The sequence below is a fragment of the Culex pipiens genome, chromosome 2 (genome assembly GCF_016801865.2).
Source record: "Culex pipiens pallens isolate TS chromosome 2, TS_CPP_V2, whole genome shotgun sequence".
Taxonomy (NCBI): Eukaryota; Metazoa; Arthropoda; class Insecta; order Diptera; family Culicidae; genus Culex; species Culex pipiens.
Genome location: NC_068938.1, coordinates 69,866,120 through 69,880,140, shown reverse-complemented (window position 1 = coordinate 69,880,140; position 14,021 = coordinate 69,866,120). Strand labels below are relative to the sequence as shown.

At 36.3% G+C, this 14,021-nt stretch overlaps 1 protein-coding gene across 6 annotated transcripts in view; it reads left to right on the top strand.

The window, feature by feature from the left end:
* LOC120416081 (protein spire) overlaps positions 1-14,021 on the top strand; it is a 343,750-nt gene that overhangs the window by 311,005 nt on the left and 18,724 nt on the right. For all 6 annotated transcript variants that reach the window (XM_039577758.2, XM_039577761.2, XM_039577763.2 and 3 more), the window contains one exon: positions 12,383-12,669. In XM_039577758.2, coding sequence (XP_039433692.1) covers positions 12,383-12,669 — 287 coding nt within the window. The remainder of the gene's footprint in view (positions 1-12,382; positions 12,670-14,021) is intronic.

The following is a 14,021-nucleotide window of genomic DNA, read 5'->3' as shown; positions in this document are numbered from 1 at the left end:
TAAAGTTAAAATCATATTCTCGGAAGATCAATCATTAGATTTCAGTTATTCTCATACCAAAATGTTTTATTTTTAACAAATGTTGGCTTTTTCACCCAAAACATGTTAAAATTGACTAAGCAAGTATATTGTGTTTTTTTTAAAGATTGCACAGATTTTTTTTAATTATATTGATTTATTTTTAAGAAATTTCCGATTTTTCTGAGTTTTGTTTAGTTAAACAAAAACCCACCTTTTTTGTTTGCTATTATGATTTTGAATAAAATTTTGAAGATTTCGTTAAAGATTAAATTATTTTTGTGTATTGATTTCTACTTAGCTCTTGAAAGGTGAGATGAAAACCTTGAACAATATGTTTACTGAGCAAATTGTCGCAGAAAATTAAATTTATTTCAATCATTTTGACTGGACAAGAGAGATTAATCATGCTTTGATATGAAATACAGTTAAATGTAAAAAGATACAATTGTTGCCAACTTTTTTGGAAATTAGGAATTAGTATTTTTGTGTCACGTTCAAATTTAGTGAATTTCTTTTTAGTTTATTGAAAAATGATATAAAATGAAGCATAAAAGTAGTTTCTGTGATTTTCAGAGTTATTTTAACATTTTCAACGTTTCGCGAAATTTCCGTGAAATTGCGATGACCTATGCATGTCTGGGTACCAAAAGTTGTGTCTTTTAATTACGAAATTTTGGTATTCAAACATCTATAGGTCATCGCTAAAATTTTAAAGCTATCGCAGTTTTAGTGAAAAAAGTTGATTTTTTGCCGATTTCGTCATTTTCTGTTTCTTGCGCGCGGCACGTCGAAGAACACGAATTTTATTTTCAAAAAATCATATCTCGGAATCCTATTAATGAACTCTTCCCATTTTTAAGTATGTTACGTAAAAATGTCCGGGGAGTCCGATAAAAATATTTCCAGATATAGGCTCTTTAGTCCAGACACCGTCAAAACGGCATTTTAAAGTTTCATACGCCCTTTTCATATGTTAGACTAGATTTTTGAAACTTCTTACTATTTTTCTTTGATAGGCCAACTTATCACCTTTCATTTGCGTACAATTGACAATTGAAATCGGTTAAATGGCGAGGAGTTATGATTTTTCGAAAAAAGTGGTTTTTGCGAAAATCGACGAAAATGGCAATTTTTCAGACCACCCTAACACGACGTAGTTCACCCTAATGGCCAAACAAAAAAATACGGGTCTAATTATTTCGGCCTGGGAACTCTCAGAAAAAATTTGAGCCCGATCAGAGCACTTTTGTTTTTTCCATGTTGTTTTCGTGGGGAATTGCTGTATATATTTCCTTAGTTTAAGTTAAGTTTCTGTGCCTGGCTATGTTTTTTAAAACTAAAAATATCTCCCTTCGAAAGAATCGTTAAGTTACTGTTAAGTTCCTTGATAAAAAAAATTCCATGTTCCAAAAAAATCAGATTAACTTTTACAGCTGGTTTTATTATTGCAAATAATTTATTTTAATTTACATTAACTCACACCTAATGAAATATGTTGGTGTTAAATAAACAAACATCAATATCCATGGAAAAACAGGTTCAGTAATGATTTAGAATATAAAAAATCATGTTTTTTAGGAAAAAGATCAACTGATTGATTTATTCAGTTATAAACTATATGAATTATTGAGTTATACATTATATTCTTTTGTAATCGGCAATATAAATAACATGTTCGGTTTTAAATCGAATAAGATGTAATAATATAATATGCATTGTTTAAGCTGAAATCGAGCTATATATCATTCACTAGAAAGTAAGTAAGTAAATTTCTAGCAAAAATTTTGCAAAATAATTTATTCAAATAGTGAGAAACAACAAATTGGATGGAAATATTATCAAATACATGAACTCAAAAAAATATTAGAGTTTCGTCCAAAGTACTTATTTATAAAATTTCAATGTTTCGTTATGCTCACGAATTTGGTTATTTACAAAACGGTTTAAAATTTTAACGACTTTTTTGTAGAACTTGAAGGACTAAAGCAAACCCATTCTTTCTACTCTATTTAAGATTAAAAAATTATCTAAGATTAAAAAAATACTCTACCTAAGATTAAAAAATGATTAAATTTCCTTCAACCTTTTCCGCTACCCGCCCTCTCCCACTGATAGTTTCTGTCCCGACAGTTTTCTTCCTTGTTTCGTCGCGTCACTTGCCGCGATGATATCATCCATTTTGGGGTGTGTTCCCTACTATTAGTATTGCACCCTTCATCATCATCATCATTATCGTTCAAGTCGTCTACGTTTTCCCGGAAACAGGAAGTTTCTAACCCTTCAGGCCCTTCCCACTAGTAGTAGTAGTAGTAATCAAGCTGCACCATAAAGGTACCCAGCCCCAGCAAGTCAGGGTTACAAGGTTTTAGAGCAGTTTGTTTTTGCAAAATTGGATTAATTTAAATCGTATTACGAAAGTTGGCAGCGGCCCCACCCACCCACGCGTTCGACAAGAAAAGCCGAGGAAAATTAGCCCCAGTGCCATGACTGTGGGGAGGTTGACCTAGAAACGACGGAAAAGTGCTTCAAGTGTGCTACAAATCGGCCCGGGGGGGAAGAGAGTGTTGGTGACCCACACAATTAGTGAGTTCGACCAGTGGTGATTTAAGCAGAGCATGTAATTGAAGCCTTCGGAAGTGGTTTTTGGGCACGGTTTTGGTGTTTAAGCTCGTGCGGGTTCAAATGTTTGGGTCAGCTGCCGGCAGTGACGACGGGTCGCCGGATGGGCCGTGTGTGGACGCCGCCCGGGACGAGCTGTACTGTCCACCGGATAAGTACCCGGTGGCGCCACCGGTCAGGGGCCGGGGTGGAACGCCACGTGTCCCGAAGGCAGCGCCCCGGACGCAACCGCCAACGCCAAAGCCGAGATCAGGTATTCTGTCAATTTGTGAGTGCCCCCACCAAGTTTTCCCCCGTTTTTTCAGTGGAGTGTACGTGTGTGTGTGTGCGTCATTATGCTAGAATTTTGCATGTGGTCGATGTTGCATTTTCCAGGGAGGGTGTATTGTGGTCAGTATGTGGGTCGCTTTGTTGAAGCAGCAGCCTTAATGGACACTGTTTTGGAACTTTGCCGACTGTTATTTTGGCAGCTTCTATCCAATACGTTCAACAATCGAAAAACTGGGTCAATGTGCTCAAAAATGATTGATGTTCTGGAAAAGCTGTCATTAGATAGGGTGACCTCTAATTTTTTTTGATGTATTGTATGTGGATCAGATTCTTGGTTGCCTTTCTCAATAAGGAACAGATATAAAATCACTCGTGAACTTCAAAACTAAGCCTGTATAACCTTCACACATACATATCGACTCGTCATAAAATTCTGAGCAAATGTCTGTTGGGGTTTGTGTAGACATGTTTTTTTCATTTGAATTTCTCCGAACTGGCTGAACCAATTTTCCGGGTTTAATGTAGAAAATTGATGGAGTCCTTTTTTTGTTTTGCTTAATTTGACCTTAAATTTGTGAGGTTTCGCTATTACCAAAGAGTCATTTTTGAATCAATAGTTCATGTCCACTAGGGTGGTCCAAATCTGGACTTTTTTGGGGCTATAAACATCGTTGTTAGGTAGCCCTTTACAGCTGGCCGCGCAAAAAGGGTCAGTTTTGGGCGCTAATAACTTCGCGGGAAAAAATCCTAAAAATATGGTGTCTTGGGGAAAGTTGTTCTAAATTTAATGAAGGTTCTACTAGAAATGGTAAGAATCGGATAATTATGGCGCCTTCCACAGGTAAAAAAGTAAAACAGTTGCTTTTCTCCATACATTTTGACTATTTTTCCCATACAAGCTTTAAGCGATTGGAGGGAGGGGTTCCCGTGGTCAGAATGAGCCTAGTGATGGGCCAATCTTTGATTTCAGGGGGTAGCCCCGAAAAAGTCCGGATTTGGACCACCCTAATGTCCACAAATCTTTATAGAATTTTGACAGCCGTCCATACGAAAATTCTATCGAAATATTTAAAAATGTGTATCTTGAGATAGGATTTTCTATTTTTTTATTTGCTTTCTTCGGGAATCTTGAGTACCTTTTAAAATATTTTTTGTGTTTTAATAAACCGACCTAGTTTCATTTACTTTACAATATTATTCATTCACAAAATCAGTTAACTTAACAAATGTTTGTTTGTCAACAACTTTAAGTTTGACATTTTGGTTTGAGAACAAGTGTTCATCTGTTAGTTAATAATGTAACCTCTGTTGATCCGCCAATACCGGAGTAGCAGCTCATTGTCAGTCAACGATAAGGCCGATGCAAATATTTAAAAAAGTTTTTGTCCCTCGGCCCTGGCCGAGGTCAGGGGGGGGCAAAAAAATAAAAAAAAATAAAAATTTAAATAACAAGCCATAGTCTACACATTTAAATGAAAAATGTGTTTTGAAATGCATTTTACACTTGTTCAGTTGTTTTGCAATCATAAGTTTTCAAAAAATCTAAGATCTGACAAAAACAAAAATTGTATCGAAAAAAAAGATTTTGCATCGAAAATTTTCAAAAAATCTTAAGATTTTTTAATAAACCCAAACATGCTAAAAATGATTTAAAACGCAGAAGAATGTATTTTAATTTGATTTCAGCTGGTTGCACTTGAATTTTCATTGAAATTTGAAGTTTATTGTAAAAATCTTTTTTTGCCCCCTGATTTTTCGGGCCAATTTTGAAGGGGGGTGTGACAAAAACTTTTAAAAATATTTGTACCAGCCTAATCATGCTCATGCTCATGCTCATTTAGGTTGGTTTCAATACTCATACTAAAGCTCAACCAGCAAAAATAAGACAACGAAAAACCTTTTTTTTCGTGATTCGATTATCCGAAGTTTTGATTATCCGATGTGAAATTTCGCCAAGGCCATCGGATAATCGAGTCTGGACTGACTAACTTGACGTACGTGCATTTTAGGCCAAATTGATCCCCAAAATTCGATTACAATCCTGAGATATTCAACGAAATCCGAAAAAAAAACTCCGTGCATTTTTGTCACTTTTCATACGAAAGAATTTCCAATCTTGTCGTGCTATCTTGTCACAGTCTGAAAGTTGATGTAAGTGCGACAACTGGGCAAAGGGATTTCAGGTCAGAACGCGTTCGACGCACGTACAAGATAGAGTACCGAGTGAGGTGGTCTGAGATTTCCAAAAAAAAAGGTCCGTGTAGTTTATGCATGATCCCTTTGGGGACACTGAGATAAACTAATTTTTCACATTGTATTGTCTATACAGGGCGATCAACCAAATCTAAACAGGAAAATTAAAGGAAATCTTGTCAGCTTTTCCAAAATATTTTTGCACGTGTTCTTTTCCTCCATATTTTTTTTTTAATTGCGAACATTTTTAGAAAAAAAAACTTAACTTTAAAAATGATATAACATGAAAATGGCACACCTAGTTAAAACTATTTTTGCGTTCTTTTCGATTGAAAATTTTATTTGGCACCTAAAAATTGAAAATTTAACTTTTTTTTATAAGGCCGCAATGTTTTTTTTTTCAAAAATTTAAGAAAAAATAAGGGACACAATTATTATTGCTGATTAATTATTCTTTCTCATTGATTAAACTGGCAAAATTGATTGTAAAATGTTTTAAATACGTTGCGCAACATTTAATTAGGAATTTGCATTTAATAAGGCATTTTTGGACTTTTACAAAATTCAATATTGGGATCACAGATCAGAAAAAAACCATAAAACTTTAGGAATAAGATAATAAACATGAATTCGTCGAAGTGCATAACTGAAAAAAAAATTGAAAATTTGGTTTGAAATGTGAAGCTTGGTTTTTTTTCTGTCGAAATTGAATTTAAATTTTCATAATGACTTCTTTTTACATTTAAGCATTGTAGTCTTAACCTCGTGTGATGATTTTGCTTTGGAATTTCCGCTTTATATTTCATGTTTCTTTATTACCATATAACCTACCCAAGTCACCAGAACTCCCCTTCACTAGTGACGTCCAAGGAAAAGCAATTCAGTAATCTAGCTAGCCAGGGGGGGGCTAATATGTTGAGCGAATAAGTATGTGACGAAACGCTAAATGCCCCCGTGAAGTCCGGAGTGAGTTTTTACACACAAGATCCTCTGTAATTATTAAGTTTTTTGTAATTACAAAAGCCGACTCGGTCCTAACCAGGTCCCAGTACCGAAAAGGACCTAATAAAAATAATTTTATGAAAAAAAAAAAAGTCCGGAGTGAGTTTGCAAAGTTTTATGATTGATCGTTGTCAACGCCGTTACGACTCTGGTTGAGTAGTTCACGAGATAAGCAAACTTGCGAAATTATGATCTTCGTAAAGAGCAACCAATTAGTGTGACGAATGTGCTGCCATTTATCAAGTTGTTTGCGGGGGAAAAACTCATTTGGGGAGTTGCGCTAGAACGTTTTTCCTTGAAGCTATTTTATCTTGCAGATCGTAGAGTTGGTTCATATCTTATTCAAGATAAGACTATAAACTGGACCTTCTCCTTCGTGGCATTATGTTGGCATTCAGTACAGTGTATTACACCTCCAAGGACCTCGAGAAACCGGTGCAGGATGTTCCAGTCTCGAACTGACCTAGATCTGTCAAGTGAAAATAAACTATTTTGGGTTAATGGTGGAGGAAGGGGAAAAGCCATTAGCACACCGTGGCAAAGAATCGCCGGTCGCGTTGGTCTTCCAAGGATAAAGTTTACTTTGGTGGCATGCTAAGCCGGAACACGAAGCTGCTGCAGCTCCTAGTCCAATCGACCAAGAAGTCGAGGATATTCATATTTGATGTGGACTAAGAGATAACGGAGCTCCACACCGGTCTCGTTGGTAATAAAATTCAATGACAGGACTACGGCTTGGGTTTGTGGAAGCAGCCGGTATTGATTTTGGAAGGCCCTTCTGGGGCCTTACCATGCCAAAGTTCCAGGCAAAATTTCTCCACATTAAGGCGAAATGTATGTTTGTTCAGCACCCAAAAAGAACCGTTGCGAAATCAAATATTTATCCGGCCAACATTGCACCACTAGCACATTTGCCACCCAGCAGACTCCGTGTAGTGTAGTTGGAAGCTGGATCGAAAGGTTGTTTGCTTATTTATTCGCACGCTGTCCCGTGGTGTGTCTGGTGACGGGACATTCTCTCTCTGTTGTCTGAAGCTTTCAAGAGCTGTTGAACGGCCGGATTGGGCTGTGAACTTAAACGAATCTTGATCAAGAGGCAGCCTTGAGGAACGGAATTGGAGCACAATTTGTTGATTTTATGAAACTGACGGGGTGCTTCAACCAAATCTTAGTGTTATAGAATGCGTTCAATTAGCGTCAATTTAAGAAATCGAACACGCTGAAACACGCTTAACTGTTTGGCTCACTTTTAAGAAATCTGAAACTTTTTTACTTGATCATCTATCGCCAAAAAGAAATCATAAAGAATCTTTAAAAACCACAAAAAAAGCAACTAGACAACGCGTGTGCAAATCCAGTAACCACATAACCAAAGATAGGGGGCGCCTCCAAGATTTAATTACACCCCACTTTACGACTCTTGTGGTTACTTTAACACTTACAAAACAATTAACCGTCATAAGTAAATAAAAAAAGGTTTCAATTACCCAACTGCGAAGCGAGCTGAATGAGTCCCACATAAACGCAAAATAAAAGCATTAAAAAAACAAGCCTACCTCGATCCAGCAGCCATAAACTTGCCCGGTTTGTGTGCTACAGTCTAGTTTCCGAACAGGTTGTGAGTGTGGTTTATTGTTCTTCGCGGTACCGAATGAAGGCTTGGTGGCAAGTTCGCAACGCAACTCGCACGTTGAGAACGTCGACTTGGGCCGACCTGCCGAAGGTCACGGCACGCCGAAACAATAGCCCGTCAGTCATCGGTCGTAGCTAGTCGACATTTCAGGCCCAAAATGTCTTGGCTTGAAACCGGGTTCGGTGTGGAAAGAGGTGGCGGGTTACCCATGAACTACAAACGGCACCGGAACAACACCCTATATTTGACGAGCAGCGCGTCGTTTGTTTGCCCGTTCTGCTTTCAATTCTGGTGGCGTTCACATTTCGGGGATAAGGTCAGGTTCTAGGTCACTGGCGCTGATGGTGGCGCTTGTGCCAATTTGACACCGTTTTGGCATTTTCTCACCACGCTTTGTAGGTTTAAAGAGGTGGTGAAGACATTTACTGGATCTTACTAGCCCTAATTTAGTTTGAGAGGTTTATAATAACGCCGGGCGGATACTGCCCTCGGATTACACCGATCCAAAACAATTCTGCGAATTAGTTCGGATCGACCCTATACTACAGTAGTGTAACTGGGCGTTGTTTAACTGGACTGCTTTTTAACTGGGCGCTCGATAACTGAGCCGTAGCCCAGTTAAAAAGCAGACAAACGTCAAAAAACCAAAACAAACCAAAATGACCGATGGATGCCAAAATCATATTGAATAAATTAATTTCAAGTTATAATTAAAGTAATATAAAAAGAAAGCATTGTAAATAAATTTGAGAAACTTTTATTTTTATATTTCATCTGGGTCCCCTCGTTATTTTCTGTTCAGCCCAGTTAACGAGCAACATTCGGTGACTGGGCTACGTTCTCAGCCCAGTTACCGAACAACTACTGTACATATTGCATGCTTTTTTTTTTTTTTGAGTGGTGCCAAACCGCCCTAGCACAGATGATTTTACAAATTTTATTGATATTTCTCAACGAGTAAAACTTTTTTGGAAAAGTTTTCAAAACATATTTTTGTATGTTTTGACAAGTTTGCAAACAAATTCCACCTTCACACTACGGGGAAAATTGCTGACTTTTTTATAGACCAGCACTATGTGATCAATTGAGTGATCAATCCCAAGACGCTCTACCACTTCAATACACAAATTTTGCTTTTTAGTTCCACTTTGTTCAGAATACCTTATTAAGTATCGTCAATCAACACTGAGATTAAAATGACAACGGTCATTTCTGCAGCTACCCCTTATCGTAGAATTTCTGCCAGAGTAGCATAGAACTATGCCGAAAACAGCGAAAATAAAATGCTAGTTTTTCTGCTGCCTGTTAACAATATGCTTAGAGAAATGTTTAGCAAATATCAGCTAAATCAAATCAGGAAAATTTAGATTAGACATAATTACAGTTATGCTTCTATAAAAAAGCCAAATATCAATAAAGCTATGAAAATATAATAATTTTTTTCCTTAAATTTCAAGTGTTCTAATTCAAAAAAGTTTGTTTTAAAAGTTGTTTTAATGTATTCTGAATATTTTAAATCGATTTGAACAATTTTTCAATAATTTTTTTTATTCAAAGAAATAATTTTGTATTTTTTGCACTCTCATTTCAACGAAAATTTTAATGTGGGGGGATAACAACTTAAAATAAGATTTGCAATGGGCATAATTTTTTTGGAAATATAGTCTCTTGGCAAACCCATTGTTAGAATTTAAGAAATTACATCAAAAATAGCTATAATACAAATCATATTTGAAAGGATTTCCAGTTTTCTATTAGGTTATAACAAATACGAAATTTTGAATTTGTTTCGTTAGGAGGCGGTGATTGAAGCGGATTGTAGACTAGATTTCGCCATGTGAAGAAATACGAAATTGTGAAAAGATTATTTACTAATAAAAACAAATTGAAAAAAGAGTCATGTGTGGATGTAAAGTTGAATTTGGAATCAAAAAGAACTTTTGTGATTTTTTGATAAAGTGAATTGTTTTCGAGTTAAACTAAGGTTATGGTTAACATTTTAAGAAAAACTGTCTTTTCTATTTTTTTATTGGTGTCCATTCTTGAAAAGAAAATATATTTTAAAAGCTGAGATAAGTTTCTAAAATTGTCTAATGGACAATATTGATGCCACCCTTGATTGCTGAGATATGGCCTTGCAAATAGTTGAAATTACAACAACAAAAATAGGCCTCAATTTTCACTCGATGATATCTGGGTAATTCTCCACCAACTCACACGAAATCGGAAAAAGTGGCCCGACCCCTCTTCAATTTTCGTGAAACTTTGGTCTAAGGGGTAATTTTGGTCCTTGATCACGAATCTGAGGTCCATTTTTCGATATCTCGTTACGGTGGGGCGGTACGACCCCTTTCATTTTTCTGGTTTTTACTAAGACACGTTTTTAGTGATTTGTAGCTCGCAACCGTGAAGAGATAGAAATTTGGTGTCAAAGGGACTTTTGTGTAAAATTAGACGCCCGATTTGATGGCGTACTCAAAATTCCGAAAAAAAAAGTATTTTTCATCCAAAAAAGTTAAAAAATAGTTTTAAAATCGCTGCCATTTCCCGTTACTCAACTGTCAAAAATCGTGGGATATGTCATTTTATGGGAAATTTAATGTACTTTTCGAATCTGAAATAACCCAGAAAGGTAGTTTTTTTCATTTAGAACAAAATTTTTCATTTCAAAATTGCGTGTTTTTTCTAACTTTGCAGGGTTACATTTTAAAGTGTAACAATGTTCTACAAAGTTGTAGAACAAACAAAAACAAAAATGCTGCTTGTATGTGGGGATTTTTCGAAAATAAAAAAAACAAACCGGATACACTCGCTCATCACAATTTTTTTTTAACAAAGATTCTGATGCTTGCAATGCACGAGTCACAACAATCGTCCAAGGGGTCATTCTTATGCAAAATTAGCTGAGCTTTCCGAGAAAATATACTTTCAAAAGCACAAGATTGAGTTTTAAGGGTTAAAAATACGAAAAACTGGTAAAAAATGGAAAAAAAAAATAACTTTTTCAAAAAACTTTTTTGTAAAATTATGATAACTCGTGAAGAATACATGTAACCCCTTGTGTCTATATATCAAAATTTCAATTTTGTAGAACATTGTTACACTCTAAAATGTAACCCTGCAAAGTTAGAAAAAACACGTAATTTTAAAATGAATGTTCTAAATGAAAAAATGACCCTTCTGGGTTATTTCAGATTCGAAAAGAACATTAAATTTCCCATAAAATGACATGTCTCACTATTTTTGACAGTTGAGTAGCGGGAAATAACAGCGATTTTAAAACTATTTTTTAGTTTTTTTTTTTTGATGAAAAATACGTTTTTTCGGAATTTTGAGTACGCCATCAAATCGGGCGTCTAATTTTACACAAAAGTCCCTTTGACACCAAATTTCTATCTCTTCACGGTTGCGAGCTACAAATCACTAAAAAACGTATCTTAGTAAAAAAAACCAGAAAAATGAAAGGGGTCGTACCGCCCCACCGTCACGAAATATCGAAAAATGGACCTCGGATTCGTGATCAGGAACCAAAATAACCCCTTACAGCAAAGTTTCACGCAAATCGAAGAGGGGTCAGGGCAACTGCTGTGTGAGTTGGCGGAGAATGACCCATCTTTGAAGCTGTTGATCAAATTTTTAATAAATATGATTTATGCCCCAAATTTAGTTCATCAATATCTCAATATGATACTAAAGTGCTAAAAAAAACTACTTTTCTTTTTCAGACTGTAGTTCCGATTCGCACCCGTTGACGATTCTTTCAATGTCGCTTGTAAAGTTCGCTGAACTTCATTTATTCAACCATAGAGTTTACTTCCGTCTAGCTGTGATCTAGTACAATAAAAGCATTATTCTTGCAAACTTGGTTTCAAACAATATCCTCAAAAGACACTTACCGCAGGTTCTTTCAACTCAACAAACCCACGACAATGACCAACAAAGCACCCATTCTAATTCAAGCCTGGAATTCATACACTTCCCAACTACAAAGTACCTATTCAAATTGCATAATTGAGCAAAAGTTTAACTCGACGTGTGTCGCCTACCTTAACAGAAGTTAATCCACAGCAGCTCCAAGTTTCTCAAATCTAACCGACATGACAGAAATAGACTCCAATTTGTCATTCCGAACGTGGCTATTTTGCTGTGGAATTGGTCCACTTGCGAAACAATTCATTGTCACAGCAATGCTTCATCGATGGCGGTTAGCCCAAAATCGGCACGTCCGCCACACGAGGTTCGTGTGCAGCGTGTGTCAAATCGTCCGAAATTTTCTCACATCCACCACCAAAGAAAGAGTTGAACGAGCGAAAGAGTTTCTTCTCTTTCCGTAAATATTTTGTGATTAGCTTTGGCGTGTTGTTCGGTGGCCTTCAACTGTTGCTTTGCAAGAAATTTACTCAGTTTACAAATATGGTTGAACCTTAAAAAAATAAAACTGTGCAACAAAATTATCAGGCTAGAAATCAATTTGAAAAAAGACATAATATTAACGATTCAAAAAAAGAAAAACAACTTAGTTGTTTGCAATAAAGGGCTAAACGCAAAGATCATGGCTTCAGCTTGAATCAAAGATTAATTAGTCAAACCAAATCTACCCCAACCTTAACTAACTTTTCCTTTCAATTTTCTCTCTCGTTTCAGTTTTACCAACCACACAACAAATAGATAGCGTAAAGAAATCATGTGATGAACTAGCAAATAGTAGCAGTAGCAATAGTCATAGCACAACCAACAACAACCAACAGACGGCGGCGGCGGCGGCCACTTCGGCGGTCGTGGCCAGTTCAGCTCCAACGGCGCAGAGCTCTGGCAGCGGCCGACAACACACGGGAGCGACGGCGGCCAAGTCGTTCGGAGCGGCCGCCATGTACGCCAACTCGCCCCGAAACACCCTAAGACTGATACCGGTGGACTTTTCGCTGTTTGAGGTGAGTGATGTGAAATGACTAGATAATATTTATAATTTTTTGCTTTCAAGAAAATAACAATCCTTTTGTAAAATTTGTAAGGAAATAAGGAAATCTAATAAATAGTGCCTCAACAATTTAAAATGAAAATGTAACCTAATCCACCAATATATGGTGGAGGCTTTCGTCACATTTTCAAGGAGCATCTTCAAAAAGGTACACATGGGCTTTTGCCAAAAAAAATGCGAGAATTTCACAGATGTTTTACCTCTTTTCCCGATCTGTGTGTTTCGATTTTCAAAAATCCTGTGATGATCCTGTGTTTGAATAAAAATGAAGAAAATAATGTTAAAATTACGTTTTTAAGACGAATAAAGCTTATATGTTATTGAAAGGCTTATGTTCCTTTCTTTTCAGATGAAAAGTGCTCCAAAAATGTTTTTCGAAAACGAGACACAGATCCTTTTTTGGACTCCGTGCATTCTTGTCACTCTTTATATAAAAGATGAAATAAGTTTCAATCTTGTCGAGCTGTCTTGACAAACCCTGAAAATTGCTGTAAGTGCGACAACTGGCCAAAGGGATTTCAGGTCAGAACGTGTTTGACACACGTACATGCCCGACTACTGTTAACATTTTTTATTATAACTCGGGACTCCGGCAACCAAATTCAACCAAACTTCGGGACAATGCACAGAATGGTCAACCAAACAAAACGTGTTTGTTATTGTTTACATTGCGTGCTATTTTTTTTTTTTTTTTTTTTCAAATAAACGTCAAACATTAAAACGCATTATTCTCGGAAATTCAAAAAGCGACGTGCGACAAGAAAGCACGACAGCTTCGATATGTAGGTAGTTTCAAAGAGGTTTATTTAGCCCCTTTTAAATAATACATTGTTTCGTGCTTTTTTAACTCACTTTTTGCCAATTTTTTTAAAACATTTTTAACGTCAACTGGGGCGAATCGGGACTACAGTCTGAATAGAGACATCCATTTTTAGAACACTAAAAAGCTTTGAATTTGCGAAACGATGCACTTAATTTGTTGTTCTGTGTCTGTTCTATCCAAAACAAAACAAAAATATCCAAATAAGGTGCTGTAACAAGGCTAAAACAGCTATACCAATTCGCCCCATGTGTCCCGTTTCGCCCCAGTTGACGGTACTGTTATTTTTACATTTTACGGGGACATAAAATGCCACATTTTTCAGAAATTTTCCAAAAGAGCAGAGCAATTCTCTACGAAATCGGTCTTTTTTCTTAAATATTAATTTTTATATTTTTTAATCCGACTGAATCTTTTTTGGCGCCTTCGGTATGCCCAAAGAAGCCATTTTGCATCATTAGTTTTTCCATATAATTTTCCATACA